Source organism: Callithrix jacchus, chromosome 1 (assembly GCF_049354715.1).
Source record: "Callithrix jacchus isolate 240 chromosome 1, calJac240_pri, whole genome shotgun sequence".
Classification (NCBI taxonomy): Eukaryota; Metazoa; Chordata; class Mammalia; order Primates; family Cebidae; genus Callithrix; species Callithrix jacchus.
The window spans coordinates 26,817,791-26,831,187 of NC_133502.1; the positions used below are offsets into that span (position 1 = coordinate 26,817,791).

The 13,397-nt window shown below is 44.6% G+C and overlaps 1 protein-coding gene across 16 annotated transcripts in view; it reads left to right on the forward strand.

Annotated features, from left to right (window-relative positions):
- ARHGEF7 (Rho guanine nucleotide exchange factor 7) overlaps window positions 1–13,397 on the forward strand; it is a 181,236-nt gene that overhangs the window by 143,616 nt on the left and 24,223 nt on the right. For all 16 annotated transcript variants that reach the window (XM_035294224.3, XM_035294248.3, XM_035294229.3 and 13 more), the window contains 7 exons: window positions 3,908–4,030; window positions 6,357–6,495; window positions 7,272–7,331; window positions 8,036–8,182; window positions 10,041–10,127; window positions 12,671–12,749; window positions 12,941–13,080. In XM_035294224.3, the coding sequence (XP_035150115.1) occupies window positions 3,908–4,030; window positions 6,357–6,495; window positions 7,272–7,331; window positions 8,036–8,182; window positions 10,041–10,127; window positions 12,671–12,749; window positions 12,941–13,080 (775 nt within the window). The remainder of the gene's footprint in view (window positions 1–3,907; window positions 4,031–6,356; window positions 6,496–7,271; window positions 7,332–8,035; window positions 8,183–10,040; window positions 10,128–12,670; window positions 12,750–12,940; window positions 13,081–13,397) is intronic.

The window sequence follows — 13,397 nt, forward strand, 5'->3', positions numbered from 1 at the left end:
CAGATGTCAGTATGTCATATTCTCAAAACCTGTGTGCCTCCAGTACCTGGATTAAGGGCGGGTCCTGCCTTGTCTGTAGGCTGGCAGCAGTTTGGAGCTCGTGTCATTGAGACTCATATTGTCTTACATTCAGTTTACTTTTGTACTTGTTTCATATTCCCCAAAATGATAGCAGTCACTTTCAGGAGGAGACTGTTTCTTACCCTCTTTCTGATCTGCTCCCAGTGCCTTGTGGTGGTGCTGCATGCTTGCAGTGGTTGAAATCCATCTGTGAGTCAGTGACTATCCTGCAAGTGTAGACAGAACTGTGGCTAATCCCTGAAGGCTGTTAAAACCCCGCTTAACCGTTCACAGTTGGAAATGGGTCTGCAGCAGTGCAAACGCCAACTTACTTTGCCTTCAGCTGTGCTTTAATCAGCTAAACAGTAAAGCTCTATAATAAATCATGACACATTCAGGATTTGGAAACATGGCTTGGATGAGTTAGTGTTCAGAGCTTGCGCTGATGGAAGTGCTGTATCTGCTGTATGACTGTCAGTAGCCTCTAGCCACTTGGGGCTGTGAAGCTCATGAAATGGGTTAACACAACTGAAGAACTGAAGTTTCATTTTTTTAAAATTTTATTAACTTTTCTTGAAATAGCTGCAGGTGGCTAGTGGCTATTGAATTTGAGGACAAAGAAGCATGGCAGAGAAGGCAGGTGGCGCAGCTTCCCGTCTGTGCAGAGGTCTGTTTGCCCCGCCCCCGCCAGGAGGACTTCTGCATCCTCACCCTTGGCCCCTGTGTTGTGCGGGGTCCCGGCTGTTGCAGACCTCACTGAACTCCGTGTCCCTGCAGGTACCTGTTGTGCTTCTATGAGCCTCCTCCATTACACAGGGTGGGGACATGTCTTGCTCAGACAGAGATCAGAGGAGAGCTAAGAGAGGCAGAGATGGAAAGTTACATATTGAAGGAGGGTGTTGGTCTTTTTTTTACCCAGCACAGAGAAGAGACGGGTAGGTGGAGGGAGCACTTACATTTGTTATGTTCTTCCACAGATCAGCCGCCTGAACCTGTGTGGGATATTTTTATTGCCTACATTTTACATTTCTGTTCATTTCTGTTGTCTGTGTTATTCACATTAACTACATTTGGCACCTATGTTATTGCTGCATTTTAGAAGCAGAGGTATACTCTCACCTCTTTTCCAAAGACCACGTTTTATAAAACTGACATCTGTCTAGTTTGGAAGGGAAGGCCCACGGTACTGGGAATGACTGAGAGTCTGAGGAGAGCAGGTGGCAGTGGCAGGATTCGGAACGCTCACAGCGTCAATCCCTTGTGCTTTTCTGTCTCCACAGCTCTTACTGTAGGACGTACTGTAACGGCTCAGTAAATGTTCTTACATTGATTAGAACTGGAACAGTCTTTTTGAGCCTCGGTTAATAGTTAATAAGGAATGAATAAAAAATTGTTGCAAAACAGGGAGAAGACCAAGTTAGCATAAATTGAGTACTCTGTGTTTCGAACATGAGATTTTTCCTAATACTTGTGACTTGCTGATTCTCCTGACTATGACTTTCTCCAGCACCACTTCACAGCTGCAGAGCGGAAAGCAGTGCTGAGGAGACACCTGGAGACTGGATGGGAGGGAGGTGAACTAGGAATTCTGGGCCTGAGGTCCTGCCTGCAGGGTTGAATGGCATGTTGGGAGCCAGAGTATGCTGTGATCTGAATATGTTGCCCAGATCATCTCTAAAACTTAGTCACCAGCTGGATGGTATTAAAAGGTAGGGATTGGAGACAGTTAGGTTGTGAGGATGGAGCCCTCATGAATGGGATCAGCTCCCTTGTAACAGCTGTGAGGGAGCTGTTTTGCCCCTTGCCCCTGGGAGGATGCATAGGGAACCACCTGCAGCTGCCTTGATCTTCGGTTTTCCAGCCGGCAGTGCATTTCTGTTGTTGGTACGTTACCCAGTCCGAGGTGTTCTGTTACCAGCAGGGGTGGACCGAGGCCACGTGCTTATCGGAGGGGATGGCAGAGCAGAAGCAGTGTCCCCATGAGCTGCAGGCCTGGACCCTAGTCCTGGGCTCCATCCACCTTTGTGTTGGATGCTGCTGTCTTTCCCTTTTTTTGCATTCCTCTGTCATTTTGGTTAAGTACCTGCTCTGGGAGATTCCTGAGGAGTGAGTGCATGTTGGGCAGTTAATCCACATGAGTGTTCACTGTTGCCTGAGACAGAGACAGTTAGGGGGAGGGATTTCCACCCCTCATTTCAAGGGGTGCTTCGGTGTCTCTAGGCTGTGGTACTGAGGAGCCCCATGCTGTTCTGTCATCTTGGTGTGAAAAGGTGCTTCTCACTCAGAGCTCTTTGCTTCTTTGTTTCTGGGCTTCGGAATGACTGCACTGTTGTCTGGGGCCTGGGTCTGCTTTCGGCCCATGCTGACAGTCTTGGGCACCTTTGACCTGGTGCCTTGCACTCTTTTTGCTTAGTCATGTGATGGTGTCTTTGACTTCTGCTTATGTTTTTGGCTTTCTGTATCAGGAACTGTTATTCTGATGTGGAATGACTATCATATTTCCTTTTTCCGCTTTGCTCCTTCATGTCTCCCCGTTTTTAGGCAAATGTGTTTGTGGTCCTTTCATGCCTGAAAATGCTTTGGAAGTGCTGTCCAGGAGCTGAGACTAGTGACTTGTTTTCTGGAGGAATCCGTGGTGTTAGTGTTTTGGTCACTTTTTTCTGGCTCCTATTCCCTGGGTAGGAGGATGTGCTCCTTTTGGGAATATTGTGGGTGTCTGGGGAGCAAAGATGCCCTGGGGTGCAGGGAAGGTGGTAAGAGTTCGCATGGGCCTCCTGTTTTCAGCACATGTGCCCTTGCTCCGGGTTGCTGCTGGTGTCCTCACCCCAGAAACCCTGAGGTCTGGAGAGGTGAGCATGTAGTACCCTGCTAGGCATAAACCCCTGCTGAGGCGGCATTGCCCAGCGCCCTGATGCAGCTTGTGCCAACTTGCCACCCTTCATATCTGTTTTGCAGCTTCCATTGCTCCTTCTGCTCATCTCTTCCTCATTCTTTTTGTTCTCTTGAGTTTATGCTTTTTGGAAAAGCCTGTTAACTGTCAGGATGGTGTGGATCCAGGGAGGAGAGGCACCTGCTAGGTGGGCTGGGTTTTCAGTCTCTAACCTGAAGGGAAATGCAGTTTTTGTATTTTTTGTTAGTTTTGATGCTACTTTGGTAGAAAACTTGCAGACCAAATAACCACATTCAACAATTCTCCTTATTGATGCAAAACTGAAGGCTTTGTGACATCTGTTTGTCTCACTGCCCAAAGAGCTTAGGCCTGAGTTTGGTCCTGATGCAGTGCGCAGTCCTGGCAGTCTGGACGCTGCAAGAGAGGACCTGGCAGCAGAGCTGCTTGCTGGGCGCCCCTTCTCTGTTGGACTCAAGGCAGCAATACGTGTATGCTGGGATCAGGGCATCTTGTTTTCACGGATAGGGTGCAGAGGAAGGTTTTCCTCACTCAGAGGTATGCTATGTTTGTCATTAGCAGTTGTCCTTTTGTCTGTAAAACTGATGACGGGGCCGGGTGCAGTGGCTCACGCCTGTAATCCCAGCACTTTGGGAGGCCGAGGCGGGTGGATCACAAGGTCAAGAGATCAAGACCATCCTGTCAACATGGTGAAACCCCGTCTCTACTAAAAATACAAAAAATTAGCTGGATGTGGTGGCGCGTGCCTGTAATCCCAGCTACTCAGGAGGCTGAGGCAGGAGAATTGCCTGAACCCAGGAGGCGGAGGTTGTGGTGAGCCGAGATCGTGCCATTGCACTCCAGCCTGGGTAACAAGCGAAACTCCGTCTCAAAAAAATTAAAAAAAATAAAAAAAATAAAAAACCGATGACGATTTCCCTTTGTGTCGCATTTCCCCAGGTTGCCTGAAGCTCAGCAGAGAGTCGGAGGCTGCTTTTTAAACCTGATGCCACAGATGAAAACCCTGTACCTCACGTATTGTGCCAATCACCCTTCTGCAGTGAACGTCCTCACGGAACACAGGTTCGCTCACTAGGCACCTGGGCAGTAGGGAAGGCAGGCCCTATGTGTCCTTCATAGGGTGCGAGGATATGAATTTTAATTACCCCTCAAAATTCGTGCTTAAGAAGTACTGGTGAGAAGTCTTTGAAATGATGGTTAGTATTGTTGTAAAAAGAGATGTTTCCCCCACCGCGTGGAGCTCTTTGGCTAATAGGTTGAAGGAGTTGGTAAGTGTTGAGGGGTGTCGCTACAAGCTTAGTTAAGGGTCCTGGAATCGTATTTCTCTCAGTTCTTAAAAGTGGAATTATACGAGCTCAAATTACATCAGCTGTAAAAGAAGGGATCAAATTTTAAATTAGGATCAGGTTTTATATACAAAACATTAAATCGGAGACCATTAGCTTTAGCTTTTCAACCTGAAACTAAAAAAACAAGTGCAACAGAGACTGTCCAGATTGTTTTGCTAATTTTATGAGACACAGCAATGTCTGCTTCCTGCGAATGGGAGGAAGATGTTTCTCAGCTGTTTCAGTTATTGAGGAGGAGCTCGGTCCTTAGAGAGTGTTAAGATTTGTTTGAGAATTTGCTCTAATTATTTGTTTGAGGATTGGCTTGGAGGAGACCACATGTGGTCTTAGCTCAGAGGCTCACTTTCTGCTTCTAAAAGAGGCCAAAGAACTATATTAATGTTTTATTAAAAAATTTCATAATTTCTTTTGAAAATAGAAGTTCACGTTTTCAAAACTGTAAATGGAAAAAGTATTGTTTTAGTAGTATCAAGATAAATGTCATTGTCTTTCTAACTTAAATATTTAACTTCAGCTTACTCTTCACCAAACATTTCAACTCAGAACTTAGAAAACCTCTTCAGTGAGCCAGGTGTTCCTCTCCTCTTGAGAAGCACATTTGGGGCTCAGGTTTGGCCCTGTGTGGGTGTCCTACAACAGACGAGACCTGGTAGCAGGGTGTACTTGGCTCTGGCTGTGACTGCGGCTGCAGGCTGTGCAGCCGTGGGCAGGCTTCCTCCTGTCTCTGGGTTTCAGCGTCCTTTCCTGAAAGAACTCATTCACAGGGATATTACCAGCATTCAGAAAAACTGTCAGCAGATCATGTCAGGGTGAACACGCTACATGTTCAGTGGATGTTTTGTTCTCTTCCATTGTTTAAAAAAATAAAGACGACCTTGGATCGTTACTGTGTTCTGGGTGTGCTCCAGTAGTAAAGGGTTAAGATTTTGTGAACTTCTATTTGTTATTAAAGCCTCTGAAGCCCTGGAAGGAAGCAGCAGCCTTTAACAAAGCAGTGAAAGGACAGGAAGTTAGAACTCCCAGCAGCCACAGAAAAGGAGAACCCAAAGAAACCCTCCCTCGGTGAGGTCCTACTTGGGAGTGTGGGCTGTGTCAGCAGTGTCAGCAGTGTCTCTAAGCACCCAGCATGCTTTCAGTCACGTGCTGTCCCCTCCACTCCACTCCTGGGGATTTATGCATCAAATGAGATTTCCACAAAAGTGCGATGCAAGTGTTACATTTTATCTCTGGGAATTCTGCAGGAATTATTGGTGGAGTGATGAGGAAGATGAGCAGAAAGTAAGTGGAATGTGAGGGTTACATTAGAAAGCTTATTTTTTTTACCCCACCCCTTTGCTGGGGGAGAGGAGTTGACCCTGGATGACAGGGGAGGGAATATAGATAGAGGGTAGGACGGACAGTTTTGGGGGGAAGAGAGTCTTAACTCAGTATTTTCCTCCCAAAATTGAGGAGCCGTCCTAAAGATGACATTGAAAGTCACTGAGACTGTTAGTTTCCTAGAACTCGAAGGCATTCAAGAGCAGTGCGTGTGGGCGAGTGCTGCATTTAACCTCTTCTCTGTCATTACATTAATGACTGTGTTTGTTGGGTCTTAAATGTACATGCAGTGTTTTCCTGAAGTAACCAGAAGACAGAATACAGGTGGGTTTTTAGTCAGGAGGGTCTTTGTGCCTCCGCCCCAGGGCTGCCCAGAGAGTGAAGAGGCCGGCTGAGTGCACGTTTCCATTGGGCACATCTGCATGGCACTGAAGTGTCAGAGGGCCTCACCTTCAGAAGGATCTCACGGAGACCCATACATCCTGTGCTGTGCACAGTTACTGTCGCTCATTGGAGAGCAGCAGCGGGACCCCTCGGGTGGTGGGAGTCCCATTTGGCATTTCCAGATAAGCAGTGCAGATTTGGGATAAAAGCTGGAGTCTTCCTGATGTTAAAAGCAACATTCCTCTTGCATAAATCCTGGCTGTTGCTCATGGAGATCAGAGAGCCACCGTGGTCTCTCATTACTAACCACGTCTTCTCTCTTGCCACTTGCTGCACAGTGAGGAGTTGGGGGAGTTCATGGAGACCAAAGGTGCCAGCAGCCCTGGGATTCTTGTGCTGACCACAGGACTGAGCAAACCCTTCATGCGCCTGGATAAATACCCTACACTGCTCAAAGAGCTGGAGAGACACATGGAGGTACTGCGCTTTCGTTCTCTTCCTCAGAGTCCTTAACAAGGGTTAGTGCCTGGTCAGACTTACTGCGAAAGAAGCCAGAACTAACAGAGTTTACAGAGTTTTAACTCAGTGGATTGTCAAAATGATTTTGTCAAATATTATGTTTGTCTCATTACTCAGCTCTGTTAAAAAACATTTACCCCTTGTCTCTTTTACCCACTGCTGCTGATGGAAAAGTTTCCAAAAGCTGTCACATGAGAATTGATTCTCAGATAGTGTTAAGATGTCTTACTTGGACCATCCAGCTACAGACAATCTGTGCCTAAGTTATAGGGTAACGCTGTACTAATCGTTTCATGAATGATTGTGCTCTTTCATTTTGAATGACAGGCTGCAGCCTAGCAGACATTTGGGTAGAAGTTACTCTCTTGCTTGGGTTGGCAAACCTTTTCCATAAGGAGGCAGACTCTAGGGTCTTCATCACAGCTACACAGCTCTGCCGTTCTAGTGCAAAAGCAGCTGGAATACTGCACGTGGGCCGTTGCGGTGTTCCAGGAGGGCTTCATGACGAAGCCAGCGTTGGCTTGCCCACCCCTGCTGCTTGTGACTATTCTGTTTCAACTTATGTTTCCCCTAAGTCCAGTGGCTTCCTGACTTTCTGAAAGACTGACACTTTAATGCTGAGGGAAGAGAGGGAATGTGAAGGGTTGAAAAGTATTAGGCTGGTCTTTAGAAAGTACCTTTTTAAGAAAAGCTTTTCCTTGTGAAAGCTAATTGTATGTTTCTTTTACTCAAAGGATTATCATACAGATAGACAAGATATTCAAAAATCTATGACTGCCTTCAAAAACCTTTCAGTAAGTGATTAAGCATATTGTTTTTCCCCCCAGACATTATTGTGGAAAATGAATGTAAAAGAATTATCAACTGAAAAAGTCAAATGATTAAAAAATGTCTTGTACTGACATGAAGGAAAAACAGTCGGCATTCTGTGGCTGCTCAACTCCTTTAGTGGACTGTGATAGAATAATTATTTACATTTTTTAAAAGCGCAGTGTAATTGATGTTAGATCTACTTTAAAATTACTTAGAACATTTTTTTAGCTTCCATTCATGTTGTCTTTAGTGACTACTGCAAAACAGAACAGCGGTGGTTCCATTGTGTCTGCTGTTGTGCGGTCTTACCAACTGCAGTTTTGAAGTAGACACCTTATTTAATAGCACAAGTTACACTTTTTGTTTCCTCTTTTCAGTCTTCTATATTGGCAAACACTAACAAAACCAGAATGAAAACACAATTCTTGTCCTGTCCACATTTCTTCTTCATACAAGTGTCAAAATCTGCTCTAGTTTTTCTAAACTAATACTTACTATTCCAGAGCAGTGTGTCATTGCTTCTCTTGACTTGATTTCATACTTTAAGCAAATGGTTCAATAGATTATCTATCCGAAGAAGTAAGATATAAAGCAATAATTGTCTTAAGGATGATACAAAGCAGTGTGGCCAGAACCTAAGATTCTGGAAGTTTGTCTTTTAACATTGTTGTTCTGTGTCTGTCAGGCCCAGTGTCAAGAAGTCCGGAAAAGGAAAGAGCTTGAGCTGCAGATTCTGACGGAAGCCATCCGGAACTGGGAGGGCGATGACATTAAAACTCTGGGCAACGTCACGTACATGTCCCAGGTCCTGATTCAGTGTGCGGGAAGCGAGGTACTGCCGTCCACGCACACATGCATCGGGGCTTCTGTCCCACTCGTAGGATCTCGTAGCAGAAGATTTTAAAGAAATCTCAAGCAATGAAAACCTTCTGCTAGAAGGCTCTATCTTATAATTTGTGAGCTACTTTTTATTTTTGACACATGAAAGAGGCTAATGGCATGTTAGAGAGTCTTAGAGCTAAGTGCGGACTTGCTGACCAGTTAGATCCAGCTGAGGTGAGTGTGGCCCAAAGCCCGTGTGGACGGAAGGATAATGTACAGAAAGACTTGCAGGAGTCCTGTACACACATCTGCACCGGAGCTGTATGTGCTTATCTGGCCAACAGCTTCATCCCAAGGCTCTCACTCTCTGGGGCCGGCTGCTCTCAATGGTCGGGTCATTCTCCTTTCCTGTGAAAGAATGTTAGCTGACATATGCTATGGGAGTCACAGTGTTCTTATGGGTTTGGTTTAATGAGAGATCAACCCAGATTTTGTGACATACCCACCCACACAGTGAAAATCAAGCAGTTTGTTTCATGATTCACATAGACGCACATTCAGTGGGTCACTAAACAGGCACCTCTGAATTTTATTCTACTTTTGCAGAAATCACATGATTGTAATGTGCTAAATGACTCCTTTTTGAACACAAGACTCTAAGGAGAATAAGAAAACTAAAACTTAAAACTTTTACAGTGTGTTTTCCTGTCCATCTGTGAAATACCAGCCCTTCTCCATAGTCTTGTAGTTTGGGTACCTTAAGAAACTGATCATATAAACCTCAGATCTCTTCAGCTCTTTTTACATCAAGCTCTTTTAAACTTTAAAATAATCTGTGGAAACATTACCCAAAGTGTGTTTGTAATGTTAGATGTACACAACATTAGTGGGTGTTACTCCACAGTGCTTGAGTGGTTCTGATCATGACTGAACGTAATCAGTGGTAAAGATTCTTGATGACGGAGCTTCTCACACTTGGCTCTGTGTGTTCCCAGTGTATGTTGTGACTCTTCTAGAGGGGAATACAGCAAGTCATTCTCAATGACCCCTTTCAGGTGTGGAAGCGTCTTTTCCAGGTGCTTTGCACAGGCCTGCTGTTCTGAGGAATATGCTTGGGCAAACTGCTTCCCAGGGCTTATCTCACTTTTGGGGCAGTAGTTTAAATGTCAACATGTGAAAAGGACTGTGGCATTTCTGTGTCTGTTTTTGGATTCTTAGGAACTTTTGTCTTTGGCTTTTATCTTACTGAGGCAAATGGTTTTTAATACAAAAGTAATACTTGTAAGTGTTTGTGTAACCAGGTGAAGTTTGTGGGGTGAGAACAACACTGAGTTAACATTGGGAGGTCTGGGGAAGTTGTGGGGATTACTAGGAGACCGAAATTGATTTTCACATTTTACCATACCCTTTCTTTAGCTTAAAGGCTCCACCTATTCCCCCGACCCCACTAAAATTTATAGGTTCTCTCCTTTTTCTCTGAACCACAAAAAGAAAATTTTAGCTTACCTGAAAAAGGTTAATCACAGAGCTGAACTCCTTAACCAAATATTTTTTCAAGATGTTACACAGGCTAATTGTGAGTCCAGGATCTTTTAATCATTCTGTTTACTTTCTTACCTTTTGGTTTTTGAAGAATTTAGAAATCTTTCTCTTATATGATAAAGCTCTCTTAATCATATTTTAAGACTTAGTACAGAATTTATCATAATTTTGTTACCATTTAATTTACGTGATAAAATTTGATAGAAATACCTAGACAAGAAAATCATGTAATATTTCATAGGGCCTAGGATAAATAAGTATTTGTGTTCACATTTGTCAGTAGATGTTTTTTAAGAAATTTTTTGGATTTTTTTTTTTTGTATTAGGAAAAGAATGAAAGATATCTTCTACTCTTCCCACATGTTTTGCTAATGTTGTCTGCCAGTCCTAGGATGAGTGGCTTTATCTATCAGGTAAAACACAATTTAAAGTTATATTTCGTTGTGTATTGTGGATCTGAGGGTAATTTCAAGCTGGCTTTGAATTTTGTGTTAAATATTAACATTTATCTATCTGTGTATGTGCTGTGTGTGTAGTGCTGTATATTCAGAGATGGATGTACAGCTTCTGTGCGTTTTGTAACTATGCAAGCACATCCTATGCTAGTTTAAAAAAGGAAAGAAGTGTAAATTTGTAGAGCAGCCTCATAAGGGCACAGACTGCCGTGGTACAAGTCAGGCTCTGTCGTTGCCTAATGTCAATTCAGGCAGAGTACCTTGCTCCTCCCAGCTGTAGTTTTGTTCTGTGAAATGGGTTCAGCTAGGGCTTATGGGGTAGAGGGGTGGGGTAGTGTAGGATGAGATCTTCTGTCAGTGGCACAGTGCTGCCCAAATGCATGAGCAAATAGAAGTGATGTAAGTAGCATGTGTGATCATTTAACTGTTTTCATTTTTGTTTTCCTGCTTTGCTTTGAGAAAACGTGAGAGCGGATTTGAGAAGGAGGTGCGAGGGTGAGCAAGGCCTTTTCTGTTGTGACGGTGGTTTATAGTGGGTGATATATGAAGGAGCTGGTATTTTTTTCTGTATATCTAGTAGATGTGCTTGGCAGGTTTCATTCTTTTTTTTCTGTGACGTTACAGAGGTTCCTATCCTTCCCATCACCTTTCTGAGGACTGGCCAGTCACCCCATAACCACTGCAGCAGAAGTCACTGCTTCGTGTTCTCTGGGTTGTGTTTCATTATGGCATGTGTTGTTTTGTGTTGTCCCAGCAGGGACGTTAGAGAACCTGAGTAGACACTGTGCCTTCACAGAGGCTTTGTCGACCTCCCAGAGAGGACTTGTTGTCATATGCTTACTCCAAAACGCGTGCTTTAGAATTGGTGAGTTATAGATATAGGAACAGACTCAGGAAAATAAGGCTGTAGTTTGTAAGGTCACTGCTGAAGAGAGGTGATCTGTGGCTGAGATAGTGCCCACTAGAGTTTTCCCCCAAACTGGCAACTACTTCTTTGTTCAGTGACCTTGATAACCCTAAATCTCTGTCCTTTCTGGTCAGCACTGTCTGGCTCCCTGTTTTATATCCCCAGAATCTCATTTTAGTGGCTGGAGACAGTGGCCTTCTCTAACCTAAGGGAGAAGAGGTACCACTCATGGCAAGCTTGAGTCCCTGCCTGTGAAGCTGGGGCTCACACTGGCTTTTCCCTTGTTGTGTTGACAGGCTGTTGGAGACCTCATCTCAAAACTGGATTTTATTTTCCATTCTCAACACAGTGGTGACCTGTGGTCTCTGTATCATCAGTATCCATTTCTACTATTAGAACGCTGACTTTGGGGGATGCTAGAAAAGCGTTTGATTTAGCTGTAGTCATAGTGGTCTATACACTGATGCTCAGATGGGCCACAGTCGTGCGGTTTTATTTTCCGTAGGACTCACAGCTGTTAAAGTACTTACGTGCATTATGAATCTTGGAAAGGAGTTCACAGTGTGTAGCATTTTTGAAATACGCTTGGCCACAGAAATGTCCAGCAGTCTCCTCTTCTACCTGCTATGCTTTAGGATGGGATTCTCCGCCTGGGCACTGCTGACATTTTGGACTGGGTCATTTGTGGCCTAGGGCTGGGGGCTCAGGGAGACTGTCCTGGGCACTGTAGGGTATCAGCAGCCTCTCTGGCCTCTTACTTGCTGGACATCTGAGCCCCTGCCAGGTTGCGGCACTGCCACCTGTTCTCTCTGGGGGGCATGGCCCCCATACTGGTTGAGCAGCACTCCCTCTGGAGGTGCTCACGCAGAATCCTGCTCCGAAGCTGACTGAGTGCTCCCAGGCAGCACGGACTCTCCCTGAGGATTTGGTGGGCCACCGTGCACTGTTGGCTTCTATGAGCTGCGCCACGGGTTTTGTGTTCACTTCTGCCTTGTTGGTAATGACTGTTTGTTCCCCTTCCAATGTCTCTGCATTGACATCTCCTGTTGCAGTTACGATTTCTGCCGTGTTCAGGGAGGATTGGGTTGCCACCCATTTTCTGCACTGTGTGCAGCATTTAGCACAACTGCTTATTTTCTGTTTGGTGGATTACAAAGGAGAATGTTATGCAATTAGTGTTCTTGCCTCAATTTCCCACCCTTATTTTGACTTTAAACTTGGAGCTTCCTCTGCATTTCTTTATGAGGCAAATACATGCTTCTTTCCTGCAAAAATGTCATTTAAAACAACTGTTAGGCATGGTAATTTTTAAAAATCATAATGTGTAATGTTTTGTGTCCTGGTGCCTGTGTTTAGCAGCAGCTCATCAGATGCCGCCAGTTGAGTTTCTCAATTACAGTACAGTATTAGGATTTATTATTTGAGATAAAGATTTTTGTATTATGCATATATCTGCTATAAATGAGCTTTTTTTGGTTCACAAACACAGTTCCTCTGCCAGTTCTAAAATCATTTAGTATTTACCTTAATAATGGTACCTTTTTCTAGAAAAGCACTAATTGTTTTTTTTTTTGTGTGGGGGGGTCTTTTTTAGGGAAAGCTTCCAACGACAGGAATGACAATCACAAAGCTTGAGGACAGTGAAAATCATAGAAACGCATTTGAAATATCAGGTGATAGGCACAAGCTGTGTGAGTGCTGTGTCGCGGGGAGGAGAGGCAGCTTGTCCCGCGTGCACATTCTTGCTTGCGTATTTCAGGAGGTGGTGTTGAAGGGCTGAGTGGAATTCGGGGGTGTGTGTGTGCATGCACGCGCTTTTTACCTGTGTTTCCACTCGGCCTGTTTTTTTCCTTCTGTCTTCTAGGGAGCATGATTGAGCGGATATTAGTGTCCTGCAACAACCAGCAGGATCTGCAGGAATGGGTGGACCACCTACAGAAGCAAACAAAAGTCACGTCCGTGGGAAACCCCACCATCAAGCCACATTCGGTGCCATCTCACACCGTAAGGACTTAGCGCTTTTTCTCCTTCTAGACTCCAAACGGTGGCACCGTGGCTGAGCTGTCAGCAAGTGATCAAGTGCTTTAAAACCTAATCAGTATTTGGATTAAAAAAAGGCAAAACACTTGCTTCATATTTCTCTGCAAATATTTGGTCCTCTTCGGGCTTGTAGTGAATTGTTTCCCAGTGAGTGTTCTTGAGAAACCGCCCAGAGTTTTGCTTCCTCACACACAGTTCAGAGGCGCTTGGGTGGGAAGCTGCTTCTGCTCAGCGTGGCCCTGGAAGACTCATTTAGGGGAGTTTTACACGAAACTATAGAT